The following is a 20,000-nucleotide window of genomic DNA, read 5'->3' as shown; positions in this document are numbered from 1 at the left end:
TCGATAACTGCCATTGGAATCCCAAACATCAGTGATGACGTTGCTCCAGCTCCTATCACACAGATCACCAAACTCCTGGGACTGTCAAGCGAGAAGATCAGACGTGGAAGGGGACCGATTGATGTCCTCATAGGCATTGACCATGCTAACATGCGTACAGGCCAAACCAGACAAGCAGGGGAGCTTGTAGCAAGACAAACACCACTGGGATGGGTAGTGTTTGGAGGCTCGTCAGGAAACACTCAACCAGCGAGTCGCATAATGTTTGTCAAGTACGCTACACCCGTAGACTTATCTGATTTTTGGAAAACAGAGTCCATGGGGGTCGAGATAAAACCATGCGTCTGTGAAGCAGACAAGCTGAGCCAAGTGGAAAGAGAAGAAGCCGCAGTCATCAGCAAGTCTTGTCAAAAAATTGAACAGCAGTGGATGATTCCATATCCTTGGAAGAAGGATCCGAAATCTCTTCCTGATAACAGATCGCTAGCACTGAAACGGTTAGAAGGAACCGAACGTCGCCTAAAATCGAACTTGAATCAAGCCAAGGCATATGAGGAGCAGATGACCGAAATGGTGAAGATGAATTTTTGCAGGAAGTTATCAGAAGACGAGGTGAAGAATTACAAGGGGCCTGTACACTACATACCGCATCACGCAGTAATCAGACCAGAAAAGAAAAGCACGCCCGTTCGTATTGTTTTTAATTCGTCTTCCGTGTTCCAAGGTCATAAATTGAATGACTATTGGATGAAGGGTCCAGACTTGCTGAACAACCTCTCTGGCGTAGTCCTGCGTTTTACAGAAAGAGAAGTCGCTCTGGTCGGAGATATATCGAAGATGCACCATCGCATCTTAATACCCGAACGAGATCAGCATGTTCATCGTTTCTTATGGAGAAACCTTGAAACCTCCCGCAAACCAGATGTGTATGTCAAAACTGTGCTCACCTTTGGTGATAAACCGGCTCCAGCGATGGCACAGACAGCACTGAGGAAAACGGCAGAAGGAAGCAAGATTACCCACCCTAAGGCAGCCGAAGTCGTAACGAAAAACGCTTATATGGACGATATTTGCGATTCTGTTGACACAGTAATGGAAGCAAAACAGCAAACTGAGGATATAGACACTGTTTTAGAGAAAGGTGGTTTCAAAGTTAAAGGTTGGATCTCCAACAAGCCCTTAAGAAGCCCAAGTCAGAATGAGAAGAGGGAAATGGCAACGATGTTTCAAGGATCAATTGAAGAGAATGTTCTGGGCATTACATGGAACAATCAGTCAGACACGTTATCGTTCAAGGTGAACTTTGAACTAATAAGCCGAATTATAGAAGCTGAACAAGGACAACCCAAGATTAAGTTAACGAAGAGATTGTTACTAAGTCAGATTGCTCGGATCTACGATCCCGTTGGATTCGCCGCCGCATTCCTTATAAGGGCCAAGATTGGAATGCAGGTTCTTTGGTAAACTGGAGTCGACTGGGACGAGGAACCCCCGCCTACGATCCGTTACAAGTGGATCGAACTGTTGAAAGAGATGAAGGAGCTTAGCAAGATAACCTTTCAGAGAAGTTTGTGCTGTGCGAATGCAACCGAACCGCCAATGCTGTGCGTATTCTCAGATGCGTCACAAGATGCCTTTGGAACTTGTGCATACATCCGCCATAGAACAAATGGTGACAAGTACCAGGTCAGATTGATTGCAGCGAAGTCACGAGTCGCACCCTTGAAACAATGAAGCATACCGCGATTGGAGCTACAGGCCGCAGTCCTCGCTTCCCGTCTAGCCAAGACTATAGAGCAGGAGTCCAAGCTACAATTCAAATCCGTGAAGCTTTTCATTGATAGTTCGATAACGCTTGCTTGGCTACAAAGCCCTTCACGTAGCTTCAAGCCATTTGTGTCCTCGCGTGTCGGAGAAATCCAGAGCAACACCGACCCGAGTCAGTGGAGACACATCCCCGGTGAAGTGAATGTGGCCGATGATGTTTAAAGAGGAATACGAGTGGAGGAGTTGAACGGAAGATGGAGCAATGGACCAGAGTTCTTGCAACTACCTAAGGAATTTTGGCCCCAAGAAACAATAAAAGCTGTCTCAGAGGAACAAATGGAACGTCGTCAAGTGAAAGCAGTTTGCGAAGTAAAAAAAGTTGAACAAGCCATGAACCCTGAGAAATTCTCTAACTGGAGAAAATTGATACGGGTAACAGCACGTATACAAAGGCTGGCTAAGAAGATAAGTTTACGAAAGCACGCGCAAGAAGGAAGAAACGGTCCACTAACTCCTGAAGAACTAGATAGTGCAGAGCTTTTCTGGATCAAAGCAGCTCAAAATGATTTACATCGCCGAAAGGAAAAGGGAGAGTTCAAATCACTGAGCCCGTTTCTGGATGGTAAAGGTGCAATTAGAGTTGGAGGAAGAGTGGACGAGGCTATCATCTCCTATGACGCAAAACACCCCGCCCTTCTACCAAGTAACCACTGGATTTCCTGGTTAATAACAAGGCTTGCCCACCAGTACGGTCATAACGGGGTAGCAGCCACGACCGCCAGAACAAGAAGGAAGTTCTGGATTCTGAAAGGAAACAAACTAAGCAAGGCAGTGAAGTTCAAATGTGGATTCTGTCGACAAATGGCACACAAGGCGGAGACTCAATTAATGGCAAATTTACCCGCCCTTCGCTTAGCTCCGTATACCCCACCGTTCTACATGACCGCGTGCGACTATAGACCTAATCGGCTAACTCAATGTTGTACCCAATTGAAATCTCCCGAGATTAAGATCCTTTGTGTATTGTACTTGCATGATAATGTAGCATTCATATTTAAATGATATGGAAATACCTGAAACAAAAGGTTTTATTCCCAAAGGGTTTGAATTGGGTACAACATTGAGTTAGCCGATTAGGTCTATTTCGGGCCTTATAACGTCAAGATCTCAAGAAACAAAACCGCAAAGCATTACGGAGTTTTGTTCACATGCTTAAACACACGGGCTGTCCATTTGGAAATGGCAGTGGACCTTACAACTATGGAGTTTCTTCAAGTCCTGAGAAGATTCTTAGCCATACGAGGCCGACCAGCAGTCATACTGAGTGACAACGGTTCTCAGTTTGTCGGTGCCGAGAAAGAACCATGTCAGATGGTAAGCGACATAAGCGAGGAAGAAGTTAAAGAGTTCTGTGGAGAGAAGGGGATGCAGTGGAAGTTTATTACGCCAGGAGCCCCGCATCAAAATGGCTGTGCCGAAGCATTAGTTAAAACATGCAAGAGTGCCCTGAAGAAAGCTGTTGTCAGTCAGGTACTAACTCCATTGGAGCTGTACACAATTCTACTGGAAGTGGCTAATCTGGTGAACCAGCGACCAATCGGTAGGATACCAAATTACCCGGATGACGGCAGTTACATATGCCCAAACGACATACTTCTAGGACGTGCGTCGTCAGAAATTCCACAAGGGCCTTTCAAGGAAACAAACAACCCACGCCACAGGGTGGAATTCGTGCAAAAAATCATTGATTCATTTTGGAAGCGCTGCAACAGAAATGTGTTCCCGTCACTCGTACCTAGGAAGAAATGGCAGGTGGAAAAGCGGAACGTGAGACCAGATGATATCGTAGTAGTATCAGATCCCAATGCTCTCCGGGAGAAATGGTCAATTGGAAGGGTCCTAGAAGTACACCCTGGACCTGACGGTCGAGTGCGAAATGTTGAAGTCAAGACGTCGACAGGAATGTACAGCCGACCCATAACCAAGATCGCCGTCATACACCCTGCAGAAGGTGATGACTAGCCAGAAGCTGTTAGAGATAAGGACTACGCCCTTATCGGGGCGGAGAATGTTTCGATGATTAACATTTAATTCGTTTATTGACCTTTGATTTTATTTGATTCGCCGCGTGATTGACAGTCGATGGCGTAATAGCTAAGTAAGTTGATCTTTCAGTTAGAATGACACATTACGCATGCGCACAACCATTTCACCCAGTCAGTTAGCAGCGGGTTGGTGTAAGCGTGTGTCATCTTGCTTTTATTGTTGTTAAAATGGAAGGATCTAGCTTTGTGTTTTTGAAAATGGGAGTTTTTTTTTTTTCGGAATCGTTTCAAATAATGCTCAGAGACGATTGGGACGATCATATGGAAACACTAACCAGACGATCGCTGACATTATGTGCGACTGCGACGACCTCGATCAGTTGCGAAACCAGGAATTCCACGATGGTCGTCACGCTGTCACGCAACGTTCTCATTTGCTTGCTCGGTGCGTGTTTCATGTACAACACTTTCCATGGCTACGACGAGAAGCCGCTGTGGGGATGGGGTTGAGTTAATTTGACCTCGGACCCAAGCTCCGTGAACATTCACAAGATCACCGGCTGTTATTTTCATCAGCTATCGTGGAATCGGAAGCAGAAAATGCTCATTTCCAGCCAAGTGCGTGGGGATTTTTGACGACGAAAAATTCACCGAGGTTCGCAAATGATGGGGCTTTAGCTTTGCGTGAAAAATCGCTGCTGGGATGGATTTTCGACGCGCAAACCGCCTCTGAGCTGACTACGGTTGAAATCTTAGCGTGCAGCAGCCTTGACTTCGTCTTAGAACAGTGAAAACACGGAATTCCCGAAACGGTAAAATAAGCACCAAAGCGCGCAAGAATACACTAGAGGTGAGTCAGTTTTATTCATTTTATTGAATGAACGTTAAATTGAGCGTTTTTTAGGCTTCATAATCGACGGTATTTTTATTCCCCATACAAAGTCTTACAACGCGTTTAAATTCTCAACGGCTGCCTGTAACGCAACACCGCTTGTACTCAAAGGTCATCTTTCCACTAGTATTAAAATTAATTCCCCTTTTGTTTTGTCCGCTTCTATTTTGCAGCGTCATTCTGTAAATCGCTGACACGAAATGGTGACGCTCACTGTCGATGAACGTTTGTTCGCAGCTTACATGTTCTATGGAGGCATTCTTGTCCTTAAAACGTTTCTAATGTCCTTTTTGACAGCAAGGCAACGCATAAAGAATCAAGTAAGTTCGTTCTAGTCTACGTGCTAAAGTAATAAAGACATGCCTAAATTTTACGGCAATTACGAACTTATCACTGTACTATAGATGGACTGAAGATTTAATAAGACAGCTCTTAGGATAAAATCCGACGAGATTCAATGAAGACAGTATAAAGGTGGGTAGACACGAGGAGTCATGTTGCAAGGACATGTTGCAGCGACAAAAAACTTGTGTCGTAGTTCACACTGAAGCCACATGTAGCACGGATGTGAAGCGGGGACATTTAGCAGGGACATGTAGCAGGGACAAAATCACAACATTTGCACACACATTTCCCTGAAACATGTAACCGCAACATTTTCATATGTGTGCTACACTACCCTAATGTATCTGGTCTCAGTGTGTACTTCACACTTTTTTGTCGCAAACATCAGGTGCAACATGTCGCTGCAACATGACCCCTCATGTCTTCCCATGTTAAACATTATTGCATCATGAAGTGTACACGAATTGGAGATATTGTCTTGAACGTGTCTTTCAAAAATATGCTTTAAAAAAGAAAGAGATGATTATTATTAAGTAGAAAGGATAGGTGGGATTCCATACCATCTTGTCTTGTCCTTTGACTCAATGTCTTATTAATCACAAGGCCTGAGAATAAAACTCCATAGGCCTTATTCATAAATGGTGGTCAATTTATTATTCTTTTGTCCAAGTGTGAATTAACATACCAAGCCTCATTTTAGGGCAAGAATTTTGGTAGACTAATGAGACCTATAAATTGACTGCCATTTATGAATAAGCTCTATAACATATTGAAAGAACAGTTTTATTCTGTTGTCCATGCCAATAACTTAAGTTTCAAACTGCAACCAGGACTGGGTTGCTCGAAGCATGGTTAGCGCTAACCAGCATTAAATGCCATGGAAACCTTCTCAACCAACGGTTAGTGCTAACTAGGCTTCCAGCAACCAGCAACCCCCTCCCCCCCTTCGGGGTTTAGACAGACTTATGGACCAAAATTGTTCTTTAGCTGTTGTACTGACAGATGAAACAATCGAAGACGAATTTTAGGAACAACAGATTTATATTATCGAAGTATCTGTCTTAGATGAGTTATTCGTTTCCAGTATATATTCGGCTATTCATTCATGATTAGCAGCAAACTCCATCTGTGCTTATGTTGATTTTGTGTTGTTCCAACCATGTTGTAATGATGTGCCTTTCACATCCCAGGCATATCGGGGGTGGAAGCTGAATAATTGGACCTCGGTTATTCATTATTCTTTGGGTTTTTTCATTCAATTATTCATTATTCTTTTTAAGTTGTTTTTGATTATTCATAACTGACACCAATTTTTAAAAAATTATCCCAAAACACCACAATAACACCATAACGTGGTTATGTGACGATATAAGACATCGCACCAAAACAAAATAAATTCTCCACATTCGACTGTGTACTCAATTCTCAAGAGGATGATGTCTCTCCAAGAGCAATGCTATTGCCAGTGGCTATTTTCACAAATTCAGAGCCTGGTCTGCACGGGATGGCCTGGTTGGTTGCAGAACTTTTTTAAGTTCCTAGAACCGACATCAAGTTGTTGTTGTTGTTGTTTTGTTAATGTGCCTATACTTACAGGTAACTCCGTCCCATAGGCAGGTTTTTTTTTTGTGGGAGTGTGCGATCCAACGAGGAGACGGACCAAACAAGCACTGGAGGGGGAGCCTCTAGGGGTTCCATGGGGGTGCTCTATGATATAAAAACATGCAGCCAAAAGTGAACTTTTGAACTTCAAATTTGATTTTTTTTTGGCGCAGAGACTACTTTTCGCATGTATTTTAGTTTTAGAGAATAATTTCACTATTTAAAAAGTGCAAAAATAAAAATCAAGTTGAAAATCCGTATTATTCACTGGGTTTATCTTAATTCATGTTGTTTCATGATACAAATTGGTATTAAAGGGGCAGTGTCATGGGATGGCATGCACAGTATTTTCACACACACACATTTTAACAGACGTTAATTTTTTTGCTTTTTATGTTAGTCTAGACTAAATACGGCTTTAGAATAGTATTAAAATGCATATTTATGAATTATCGATGATCTGGAGTCCAATAAATAAAATCGAACACAAATATGATGCCATGTTTGTTTTCTGCGTGACAGTTGAATTCAGTAAAGTGTGACCGGGAACACTGTCGGCGGTTCAAGCACTCACAAATAAATATTTTTTCTCTGTGATAAACCAGACATATTATCAAGATTAACATGGCATTCCACAGCTGAAAGAGAGTGCATTTATTTCCAAGAGACGACTTTGAAGTCGAAAGACGATAAGCAGCGAAAAAATTCAGCCGTGTTTTACTCACCGCTTACGGTTTTATAATTCGTGCAAAGTACAAATAAACACAACCAGTGCATCCAGTTCCTCTCATCTAAATGCAGCTTTTTCTTCAAAACATTCAAATAGACATTTTAGAGCGAAGATAGTAAACGTGTTATCAACTAACGACGATGTTGTGATCTTTGACATTTAAGCGACTCGCTAGAAATGAAATACGAAGATGGACTCCTTGGTAATAGTGAAACAGCTTGCACTTCGATTACACCATACGTCAAATTTATCATGAATTCACGTCTTCAAAAGTTTCTCTTCATTGTAGATGCTGCATTGGTGTTTTGACTGCTCTTCTTTTGCTTTCTTGAGGAGAATGAATCACTATTTGTCCGGTTCCAGCTCGATGGCCGCTACGACTCGACATGGTAACATACGATCAAAATCAAACAAAAAAGGAGCAAAGAACGACAACGAATGTATAGTTAATTTGTTTCTGAACGCCACAGGATGTTTGGTTCACTAAAGTGACCACGGATGGCTTTGATTGTGTAAGATATTCACACCCACACACTCCTTTGAAAAAGTTGGCAAAGTTTTTCAAAAATTTGTAATGCTGTCACGCATGCGCCACCGGTGACACTGCTCCTTTAAAAAGTGCTTGGTTCGCGCTAACTTGATACCAGTTGACCTGCTGCTGGTCGGCCGCTTTGAACGCCGCCTCTTTTCGGGTGACCTGGAACGTGAGCTGCATAAAAAAATATTTTAAAAACCATTTAGGTTTCGAAACATAAAATGGGAAGTTCCATAAAGCAAAACAAGGTAAACTTAATATCACATTACCGTGGGTCACCGTCTTTTTCTCTGATTTCTTGCTTTTCCCCATTCTACACAATTCAGTATCCAAACATTACATCATTGATAAACCGACCATGCATACATCGTCGTTGACACACCGACACCAATCTGGACATCAAGCAATGGGCGTTTTTATACTAGAGACGCCACATAATCCATCCAGACGAATTACGTCTCTCATGTTATCCGTCTAGTGTAAAGACGGGACGATCCGTAAAAGACGCATAATCCGTTTGCGACGACCTTGGGCAATTACATAAGTGTAAAGACAGACAAGAGACGCATAATGCGTCCGGACGAACTACCCTGAAGACTCGCACCTTTATGCTTGAGGGCGCGTTCGATTGACCCTATTCCGGAATAAGAATACAGAGAGTGATGATGAAAACGGTATGTTTGGCGCGTTTCGAAACAGCAAGGATAATAAAAATATGTTTAAAATAGCATTTTAGCAGAAGTTTGACAATTTTAATGTAAATTTCCGTAAAAATGAAGGATTTTAAACTTTGTGCCAAAAATCGCGGGTGCGGCTTATACACGAGACCATTGCTTTCAGAAGGAGTAAACTGGCTTGCAAGGGTCACAAATTGAACTGAAAACCTTCAGTAACTAAAGATTAAACATATTGAGACCTGTTTTTCATCACTGTTTTCAGTAGAAGGTTTGGATCTTCAGGTTCGAAACCCGAATCTTGCTCGCCAGTAGTTCTGTTTGAGCAGTTAAACTCTAACTAGCATAGAAGCTCCATTCCTCCGCACAGCTGCTTACAATGGCGTCTACGACCGATCACCTCAACATTGCTTTTTCCACTACGTGCAAGAAAATACCACGCTATTCAGGAGAACTCGGGAGGCAAATGGCTGACCGTTTCATTGCCCCTCACTACTTTCACGGCGTGTTTGTCCGTGGGCTTGTTAAACTCTCGTTTAGCAACAAGTTTTCTCCGATCGGTGGCTTTTATAAATCCTGATGAACGTGATATCCATGCACAGCTGATGTGTAAGCGAGCGTTTCCATATCCATACGCCTGCGTGGTTACCAAGCAAACTCCTGAGCTTTTTTCGTGCAAATTCTATCGTTTTCATTTCAACTGCGGGCTTTCAGCAATGAAGACAACTGTTGTCACTCACAGGGATATAGGGAAATTGATTAAAAAGAAGCTTTTAAAAGGTATTTTCAGAGTTGATTAACCTATTAATGTCGCTGCAAATACACAACTTTAGATGGAGTTCTTATTTTTTTCCAAAATCATGCTTGAAAGTTGGGGGTGCGGCTTATACACGAGTCTTTATGGTATTCACTTTTGTTCGTCTTTCAAGACGCACTAAACTGGAAAGTTCGTCCAGATGCATCATGCGTCCCGTGCCCGTCTTTATACTAGACGAATTAACGGACGCAGAAAAAACGTTTGCCTACGTCCCAGACGGATTAAGCGTCTCAATCTCTGGTATAAAAACGGCCAATCACTAACCACGTGAATCAAAGGTCGAACGTTCAGACAGAAAACGATTCGAGAGGTCATTAGGTCAAGTTGTTTGGCAGATTCTACAATAATCCCAGTCTGATCTGAGTCTGAAGCTGCGGAATAGATTTGGAAGGAGTCTTTGGTAATTTTTATGTAGTTCTTTTGCCGATTGCCGACTGATTTCGCGAAAACAAAACTTTCATGGTATAAATATAAAGCCCCTCTCGAAAGTGCATCAGGAAGTACATAAAAAAAAGTTTTATTCATTATTCTACTGACATGGCTGTGTTATTCGTTATTCTTGATTTTCCAAACCCAAATATTCATTTTTCATTCAATGCCGTTATTCATTAATCATTATTCGGCTTCCACCCCCGAGAGGCATAGGAAAGAACATTTTATGTTCATTGTGGTGAAGGTGCCACTGACAAAGATGCCTCTAATTCTTATTATACTTAACTCTCCTTAAGTAGCATTTTAAATTTTAAATTGCAGGTACTTCCTAGTCCAGAAGATTATGGAGACAAAAATAAAGGCAAGCCAATACCGACAAGTGAGGATGTGGAGAGAGTTCGAAGGTAAGCTTAAATTCTGAAAAATTCTTGGAAAATACTTCCTTGGCTTAAGTTCTGCCATTCTTTTTTTAGAGCACATCGAAATGATCTCGAAAACATCCCGATCTTTCTGATTATTGCGCTGTTGTACACATTGCTCAATCTGCCACCAGTCAGAGGTATTTGGTGTTTACGAATCTTCACAGCTGCAAGAATCCTTCACACCGTTGCGTATCTCAATGGTATCAGCAAGCCAAGAGGAATTGGTTTCATCGGTGGCTCAATATGTCTTGGAATTTTGGTTGTCAGTGTGTTGTACTCGGCTGTTATTGCGGGAGTGTTTTGATCATGTTAACGCGCGTTGGGTCGTCTGTTGCAGCTGGCATAAATGACTGTTGGCTCATCAAATGACGTCGTTTTTGGCTCGAAAGTTTCTAGCAATGATTGCATAGTACTCCTTTAGTCATAACTTTTTCACTATAAATTCAGTAATTCGTGAAAAATAGTTAGGTTTCCTGCAACTTTCACACCAGAAATTACACTAAAAGTTTCTTGAGAGCAATAGTATTGATAGCACCTTTCCAATAGCTAAAAAACATGTTTTTCGTCATTTCTTTTTATCGATCATAAGGTTTTTTTTTTTTTCTGGTAGCATTTTAATTTAAATGACGCACTATCCAGGTTTTTTTCAAACTTGGCACAATTGATATTCATACACAGGACATTTAAAAAATGCAATAAAAAGATGGGGTCACCTTCTTGATTTCGCGCTGTGTGCTCTTTATTTTAAGTGTTTTTTATCGACTTTAATACTCGCGAAGCGTTCAAAACTAGATCAACCGGAAAAATTAAAATCTTAAAATTTGTTTTCCGTGTACCCATTACGAGTAAATAGACCATAAAACCATTTGCGTTTTTTTGGCCCTGAAGAATCCATTGATCCGAGATCAGAAATCCGTTTTCGGATTTTCCCAAAAAAACGCACCCTTAATGAATCATCTACAGGGAATTGCGGCTACATTTGCTGCTCAGTTTAAGGTAAACTTTGAGATTCTATTTCCCAGGCAGTCTATTTCGATTTCTTATTGGACAAAGGCGAATTCTGGGAGTACTCATTGTCAAGTTTCTTGTGAACCGCACACCGGTAGCTCAGTTGGTTGAGCATCGGGCTTCCATGCGGGAGCTCGTGAGTTCGACTCCGTCAGAATCGACACTCAGGGTCTTTGAATAACCGAGGAGAAAGCGCTGCCTTTGTAATAAGAAGACTTTCTGGTCTTCTCGGCAGAGATTAAACAGTAGGCCCCGTCTCACAACCCTTCAATGTTCATAAACCTGTGGGACGTAAAAGAACCCACACACTATTCGCGCAGACTAGGGCAGGGGCGTAACTTCCTTTTACGCACGTACGCCCGTGCGTACAGCTCAAATCCGGAAATCCATATTCCATGAAGGCCTTAATTTTTTAAATTATAAAATCGGGCCAAGTTTTTTAAATTTCGAATTAAGATGGTGTCTCTGTGCGTGAGTATTTCCAGTATCTTCTCATTAACCCATATAGGCCTTGCCAAACGGATCCAACATCATCCAACATTGTTGGACGCTGTTGAAAAGTGTCGAACAACAACGAGGTGGCCAGACGAATCCAACGTGTTGGATCCAGCATGTTGGACTCGAGGGTCTGGAACCAAAATCTACCTAAAATCCTTAGAAAACAAACTCTCGCCCTGTTGGCGTTTTCAAGTTCCTTTTTAAAATTATCAATAGAGTCACTCTCTCTGATAGCCAGAGGACGGCTGTTCCAGAATCTGGGAACTGCAACAGCAAATGCGCGGTCTCCAGAGGTCTTAGCTTGCACCATGCAGGTGTGAGGAACCTTGTGAAGACCCAGGACGTCACTGCGTAGGGAGTAGCGTCCCGGGGTCTTGACTTGCAAAAGATCCTGCACATACATTGGCGTCATACCCCTGAGAGCTTTGAACACAAGCCGAAGGGCTATCTGTTCGAAGAGAAATTGCATGCTCAAGCTTTTGTCGCTCAGATATTCAAGACTTGGCTCCTTCACAATTGTGAAGCTTGAACTTTGACGTGGCAACGCGCGAAACAGATGCAACGAATAAACCATCACCGCGGATACCGATAGCTGCAGCGCAAGCGCGCGTGCAACACTGTTGAATGTGATGGCCAAACAAATGCCACACTGTTGTGCACTCCTTAGAACAAAAGAAACGTTGGATGAAGTTGAAGACGATGTTTGATGCAACATTGATGGCCAAAAGAGTGCAACATGGTACATTCGACAATGTTGGATGGTGTTGCACCAACACGTTGGACCCTTTTAGCCAGTCCTTAACGGCAAGAGACGTAGTAGTGGACGAAATCCCCCCCCCCCAAAAAAAAAAAAGCTCTACCCTTTGAGGCCCCCACACATTGTCAGTCTTATCACCAGTCCCCAGTTCCCGGTTATTTTTTCAAAGAAATATGACTATGATGATGATGATGATATTATAACAGAGTTTGCGACGTCTTGCCCTCTGCTTGTATTGTAAACCCTCTGTTTGTGTTGTAGCTTGCTGCAGAGAAAACTCGACAGATAGGTAAAATAAACAACTAACTACTGCATTTTCCTTTGCATTTATTTATTGAAATGTCCTTCGAAAATAGTCGGAAATGGCATTTCCGAGACCCTAAATTCAAAATGTTCAGGGGGAGCATGCCCCAAGACCGCCGTAGTTTGGGGCGCCTTTGGCGCTCGAAACATTATTCGTGTGCGTACTCCTTCAAAATCTCACGCTACGACCCTGTAGGGCATGCAGTTCCCGGTGTTGTGATCTGTCCTCTGTGGCGTATCATGGTTGGGAGGGTAAATGCTCGGAGATACTAGCTACATCAAGCTACTCTAAAATTCGAGGGTAAATAAAGATACGATATGATGATTTATAGTAAACTGAGCAGATCGATCTATCATGCTTGACCCTATTCTAATCTGAAAAAAATAGAACAAAAAAAAAGTTCAGCCCTTCTTTTTTACCAAACAAAAATTCTCATCTACCGTGGGCTTCAACAGCTAAATCGAGACGCTTCCTGCCACGTTTCCAAGCTGAAGCCAATAATTTGCTCCTTGTGCGTCCCAAACGGATCCAACATCATCCAACATTGTTGGACGCTGTTGAAAAGTGTCGAACAACAACGAGGTGGCCAGACGAATCCAACGTGTTGGATCCAGCATGTTGGACTCGAGGGTCTGGAACCAAAATCTACCTAAAATCCTTAGAAAACAAACTCTCGCCCTGTTGGCGTTTTCAAGTTCCTTTTTAAAATTATCAATAGAGTCACTCTCTCTGATAGCCAGAGGACGGCTGTTCCAGAATCTGGGAACTGCAACAGCAAATGCGCGGTCTCCAGAGGTCTTAGCTTGCACCATGCAGGTGTGAGGAACCTTGTGAAGACCCAGGACGTCACTGCGTAGGGAGTAGCGTCCCGGGGTCTTGACTTGCAAAAGATCCTGCACATACATTGGCGTCATACCCCTGAGAGCTTTGAACACATTATTCGTGTGCGTACTCCTTCAAAATCTCACGCTACGACCCTGTAGGGCATGCAGTTCCCGGTGTTGTGGTCTGTCCTCTGTGGCGTATCATGGTTGGGAGGGTAAATGCTCGGAGATACTAGCTACATCAAGCTACTCTAAAATTCGAGGGTAAATAAAGATACGATATGATGATTTATAGTAATCTATCATGCTTGACCCTATTCTAATCTGAAAAAAATAGAACAAAAAAAAAGTTCAGCCCTTCTTTTTTACCAAACAAAAATTCTCATCTACCGTGGGCTTCAACAGCTAAATCGAGACGCTTCCTGCCACGTTTCCAAGCTGAAGCCAATAATTTGCTCCTTGTGCGTCCCTACACTGAAAGCCATAATTCCATGATATGGCAACTGAACTGACGGATAAAAAACTCGAATAGCAAAATAAAACGCACAGTAAGCTGACGACAAAGAATCATAGTGCTAAAGGGAAACCAATAATCAGTGTAAATACTATAACCCCATTCTTCGTCTCACCTCTAAGAACAAAAGATGTTGTGTGAAGGCCGTGTCAGTGGAATCGACGCACATACACTTTATTTTCTTCCAGCTTTCATGGACGTGTTTCTCTATATAAAGCTTTCGATGTGCCTTCTCCCATGTGCTATTACTTGTTTTCTTGTTTGTTTGGATGCAAGGCGGCTACGAGGTGTAAGAACCTTTCGACCCGAGCCCCTTCGCCTGATCCGGATTTCGTGGACATGAATTTTATCTACAGCTCCCAAAAACTAACACAATATGGCATCAAAGTCCTTCGTATATTACCAAACTGAAGTTTAGAAATGTTATTACAACTTGGGCACGTCTCACTTTGTCGATTAAACAGGATTTCCGTCATTGATACTGGCTTTGAAAAAAGAACCGTCGGTTCAAAAATCAAACAGCCGCACATGCGCAATAGAGTGCCACAGGCCCTTTAAGTTCTGCCTTTTTTTTTCAGAGCACATCAAAATGATCTCGAAAATATCCCAATCTTTCTGATTATTGCGCTGTGGTACACATTGCTCAATCTGTCACCAGTCAGAGGTATTTGGTGTTTACGAATCTTCACAGCTGCAAGAATCCTTCACACCGTTGCGTACCTCAATGGTATCAGCAAGCCAAGAGGAATTGGTTTCATTTGTGGCTCAATATGTCTTGGTATTTTGTTTGTCAGTGTGTTGAACTCGGCTGTTTCTGCGGAGTGTTTTGATCATGTTAGTGTAAGATCTGTTAACCTCACTGACCCGACAATCAGGTCACCTGTCGCAGCTGGCATAAATGATTGTTGGCTCGATCATTAAGTGACAAGTTCTTCAGTATGAAAAACTCCTGAGTCAGCTTTCTAGCAATGACTCGTGATACTCTTTTCCTCAAAACGTTTTCACTGTGAATTCAGCAATTCTGAAAACTTTTGCTCAAAAAATATCATGCAATCCAGCCATTGATGGTTTGCAAGATCCGATATGCGATGTTTTTTGACAAGTTACAGGGCATTAAGAGCAAGGTGAACACACCATAATCCCAAACCCGGTGTGGCCATTACGTCAGGCATGCGCACAACTATTTCACCCGGTTTATTGGTAGCCACGGACAGCTGTTTCCGCTTGTTCTGCCTCATCAGCATTGCATAGCCACCTTACGACGTACTGGACGGGTGTTTTTAGGCACCTCTTTTAGTGGAACCAGAAACCCATAAGGGTTGAAACGTGTAACGCGCGTTCACAGCTTCCGAATATTCAGTGCGAACTGATTGGTTGAATGTTTCAGTGCTAAGTACCATATTTGGAAACCCCTCGCTCTTGTTGTTCCAAATATGGTACTTAGCAAATCGAATATTCAGAACCTTGTTTCCCAGCACACAAGGGGCCGTTACACGTTTCAAACCTTCTGGGTTTCTGGTGGAACTTAGCTCCATACAACAAATGTGGTAAGCTGGGTCGCTCTTCCACGGCAAGCGTGTGGAAAAAGTTGGATCCCTTTAAGAGATCGGTGCATCAAAAGGCCGAAACAGCTGTCCATGGTTGCCAATGAACCAGGTGTGCATGCGTGGCGTGATGGCCACACTGGGTTTGGTGTTATGGCGTGTTCACCTCGCTTTTAATGGTCCATTTTAGTTAAGCTCTTTTAATAAAGAACATTGTACAAGAATACTTGCTCACTTTTGCGAAAACTAATGCCGAACAACCCTTATGTGAATAAATTATTCGACATATAAAACGCATGATGCGCTGTTCTTCTGCAACGCAAGATAATTTTCGAAAATGAATTTTCTCCAAATAAGGCGATTTCTGGTGTAATTCTGATAATTGATTCAAACCGAGGTAAAACCAATGGCCTTTGAATTATTCAGCTACAGTTGACTCTGGCTACATTTGCAATTGCTGTTCAGTGGTGACCTTTGAGATCCTATTTCATTGACAGAATATAATTTGAAGTAGAAATGACGCTGAGACAGTCGTAAGGTTGAGGGTTATCTAACACTAATTTTTTCTGTAAAAGATTCGGTCATCTTGTGACGTAAAAAGTTACCGTGGCAACAGGAAAGCCCTGCAAAAACACCCCATATTATGGCTTTAGCTGTTCATATCTTAAAAAACGAACTGGGTGACCCCCATTTTTTATTTCTGAAATGTAATCAGCATGCCAGAATGAAACTTTCTGCAAAGTTTTAAAAAATCCTGTGAAGCGGATTCAGAGCCACCTTAACTAAATGAAAATTTCAGGTAGCTCTGAATCCGCTCCAAGATTCTGCAGCTTGCTTATATTCTTTTTTTACTTCGACTGACTGAGCTAACATTAGGAAACATTCCAAGGTTAACGGAGGGGGACCAAAATTCAGAAACCAACACTGTAGTAAAGTAAACTTGGCCGCAGGCGGATGGGACGGAGATGCTCTGTAAAGCCCTGGCCAAACGAGAACGAGTTGATAAGAGTTGACGAGAGTTGAAACTCTCGCTCTCATTTGGCCAGGACCTCTCATCGACTCTCTCCTCGAATTTAAACCTGCTTTAACTTTTAATGAGAGTTTGGGTGAGAGTTTTGCGGTCAGCAGTTAGTTTTTTTCCAGCGGGCTCAGACAAAAAAATGGAAAAAATAATATGGTGTCGGATTCGGGGAACAAGGACAACGCGAAGGCTCAATATACCGGCTGGATGGTCGCCATATTTACGTAAGAAAGGATTTTCCCGGGGTGATTCCCAGGCTCTCTCTTTTGTTTCCGCCTGAAACTCTCGACTCTCTCGTTTGCCAAACTCTCGATCGACTCTCACTGAGATCTCAAGAGTTCGTACTCTTGTTAACTCATCAACTCTCGCTCTCGTTTGGCCAGGGTTTAAGGAAGCTCTGTAAGGAAGGGTTTGCAAGAAGAATAACCGACTGTTGGCTACTTCAATTGCCGCCTTGTCTGAACGAAGTAGCCGACGCCTTTCTTCGCGGGCTGTCGGTACTTGTTTAAATCAATGCACGAGATGGCTGCAAACATATCGGTAGTGTTTCCATTTTCCTCAGACATTCCCAGCTCTCTGCGATGATTGACAACAGCTTGCTCATTAAACTCGTACTCTAAATTGCCCCCCCCTCCCCCCCCCCCCCCCCAATCGAGAAAACTATTAAACCCTTGATTGGCTTTCCTGCAATCTCAATTATTACACCACCCGGCCTTTTTGCATAAAGAGCTTTTGCCAAAGAAAAAATTAGGGTTAGAGAAAATCCTTGGTAAAGCGAGCAAGACCAGTGAACGGGCTGTCCCAACTCAAGTAAGCATTCCTTCAGACTAATCTTCTGAAATCAACTTTATTGTTCTTTTAGTTTTTACAAATTTCAGGTCTTGGTCTTCTTTGCCTTGATTTTACGAACATAAAAGTCAAGTTCTTTGCCTTCCAGAATATAGCCATCACACCTTCCACTCTGGCCTGGTCTAGATGCAACGCAAGCTAAACAAACAAAGACAACCAGTTTATCAATGGCAAAAAAAAAAATATATATATATATGTATATATATTTATTGGTAATTCATTTTAAGGTATGTACTGTTGACGTATGCAGAAAATTGGATCAGCAGATAAGTATTTTCCCGAAGAGGAGGCAAAATGGTTGCAGTCAATATTTACTTGAAGATGGCTTGGTACATGTGGCATCATCATCATCATCATCATCATCATCAATGTATTTTTTTTTATATATTTATTTATTTATTTATTTTATTATTATTATTATTATTATTATTATTATTATTATTATTATTCTTCTTCTTCTTCTTCCCCGGAGAAACGAGGGGGAAAAAAAAGTTATACAGCTACAAAATAAACCAAACCAGTGAACAGAAATAGAGAGTACAGTAAATTACAGGTATATGGCAGCTAAATATAACATGTCTGAAAAGTGCATTGATATCCTATATTACGGTAAGGCGGAACTGTTACAAGTATATTTACTTAAAGGTATATCTATTTGTTTGATTGTCGCTCAATGTGGAGGGGAAAAGGGATACTGCGAGACTAACTTTTCTGTCTTACTTTACTTCAAAAGTTCTGTGAAAGGATCCCATTTCTTATTCTCCTTGGTGTAGGTGTACGATTCGATCCTATATTGAAAAGACAGTAGGGGAAGAAAACCTTTATCATCATCAATGTAGATGCCTTACCAAAGAGCCTGCCAGAGGGAAACTGTTCCTCAAGCTGGGGAACAAGTTTTGCTATTTTTTTACGTGCATCAATTTTCCTCTGACAACGCTTTGAACGTTTTTTGTTGAGCACATCAGTCTCTTCACTTTCCCCCTAAAAGACAACAGACAGACACATTTTTCAAGAACCTCTTTAAAAGTAAAACAAAAAACAAATGGCCTTGCACATTCAACACACAGAACTGCTCAGGCTACCTGATTTCCAAGTGCAAACAAATAATTGGGACACAATGATATGATACAAGTTGCATGGCAACAGGCAAAAGGAGAGCTGAAAAATAGTCATTTGGCAGGATTTGAACCTTCGACCCCTAACACTAAAACTCCTAGGGAGCTACAAGCAATTGCAAAAAGGTTGAGACACTGAATAGAAAATCCGCCTCTTCTTCCTAAAACCCCTCTTATATTCATAAGAAAAGGCTGAATGCCCCTCCCTCCCCCCTCCCCTTTTTCAATGTTGATACCCTTTAGTCTGAGTGCCAAGTAGAAATGGAAACAACTTTGCTTAGGGGGGAAGGGGGGTTGGATATGGGCTGACTTGAATGACACGCATTGTACGGTTATCAACAGTGAGTGTCTTAACTCTTTTTGAAACTGCTTGTCAATAATATTATTACCGGTATTATTCTTCTGGTAAACTGCTGTCAAAAGGTGATAGTTATTTCAGTTGAAACAGTAGGTAATGTAACATGAACAGTAACAAGCTGTATACTGATAATAAAATTACACTGTAGAAGTCTACTACTTACAATAAATGGTGATGACATAATTTTCAATAATAATAAATTATAACTATTTTTTTATCAAACGATATCAAAACGTCATAGATATTTTGTTTTTACAAAAATGGCAAGTTACTCAGTAGCTTGTCATGTCAGGTGTAAATTTAAGTATAATTATTATTATTTTGTTGGTTTGCTAATTAGCTTGTTTCATTCGTCTTGTTGGGCAAATTAGAATTCAGTTTGTTCACCTCGCTGGGCAATCCACTTGTTTTATTTGCCAGTCTGTTCACCTTGGTGTCATGAAAGAACACTGTCTTCCCCTCGATTCATCACTAAAACGTTCGCTACCCTCAGGAATACTTCCCCACATACTTAAATTTACACCTGACATTATCGTTTTAGTAAAAAGCTTCCCTTAGCATCAAGAGATGACAAATGTACAAGGTAGGATCAAAGAGTCACATACTTTCTACGCAGTGGGGACTGGCAACTACGGTACTAACAAACACATAACCTCAAGTCAAAATATATCAACACAGAAATAGGAGGCTGCCCTGTGCGGGCTATGCGGGCAGCAATAAACGCTGTTTGAAAAGTGAAAACTGTTTCAATCATTTGATGGATTACTGTTCACTTATTGTGCATTTTTCGCTGCAACTTTCAGAAAAATCTTCAAGATTCCACTCAAATCTTGGAAGCTCTAAAGACGAATTCGAACGCTCATTTCAGTCCTGTGGATACTGGTCACAGGTGACATTATTGGGTTGACTGTAACCCTTGTAAGAGTGCCACTTATAGATTTTCCTTG

The 20,000-nt window shown here is 41.8% G+C and overlaps 3 protein-coding genes and 1 pseudogene across 3 annotated transcripts in view; 3 read left to right on the top strand and 1 right to left on the bottom strand.

Moving 5' to 3' along the window:
- Positions 1-1,467, top strand: part of LOC138002821 (uncharacterized) — a 3,134-nt pseudogene extending 1,667 nt beyond the window's left edge.
- A 1,539-nt stretch (positions 1,468-3,006) lies between these two features.
- On the top strand, positions 3,007-3,789 carry LOC138002820 (uncharacterized). The gene has a single exon (XM_068848799.1). It carries the CDS (start codon positions 3,007-3,009, stop codon positions 3,787-3,789), a length of 783 nt encoding a protein of 260 aa, XP_068704900.1.
- Positions 3,790-4,360: 571 nt separating this feature from the next.
- On the top strand, positions 4,361-10,982 carry LOC138004433 (microsomal glutathione S-transferase 1-like). Its single transcript, XM_068850946.1, has 4 exons — positions 4,361-4,662; positions 4,878-5,024; positions 10,161-10,243; positions 10,313-10,982. The coding sequence occupies exons 2-4, from the start codon at positions 4,905-4,907 to the stop codon at positions 10,563-10,565; spliced, it is 456 nt and encodes a 151-aa protein (XP_068707047.1). The 5' UTR covers positions 4,361-4,662; positions 4,878-4,904; the 3' UTR covers positions 10,566-10,982.
- Positions 10,983-17,559: 6,577 nt separating this feature from the next.
- The window catches only part of LOC138002819 (small ribosomal subunit protein eS8-like), a 10,979-nt gene continuing 8,538 nt past the window's right edge, over positions 17,560-20,000 (bottom strand). The window contains exons 6-7 of the mRNA XM_068848798.1: positions 18,429-18,561; positions 17,560-17,718 (exon numbers count right to left, since the gene is read on the bottom strand). Coding sequence (XP_068704899.1) covers positions 17,606-17,718; positions 18,429-18,561 — 246 coding nt within the window. The 3' untranslated portion in view covers positions 17,560-17,605. The remainder of the gene's footprint in view (positions 17,719-18,428; positions 18,562-20,000) is intronic.

This window comes from Montipora foliosa, chromosome 5, assembly GCF_036669935.1.
Source record: "Montipora foliosa isolate CH-2021 chromosome 5, ASM3666993v2, whole genome shotgun sequence".
In the NCBI taxonomy this organism is placed as follows: Eukaryota; Metazoa; Cnidaria; class Anthozoa; order Scleractinia; family Acroporidae; genus Montipora; species Montipora foliosa.
This window is presented reverse-complemented; position numbering and strand designations above follow the sequence as displayed.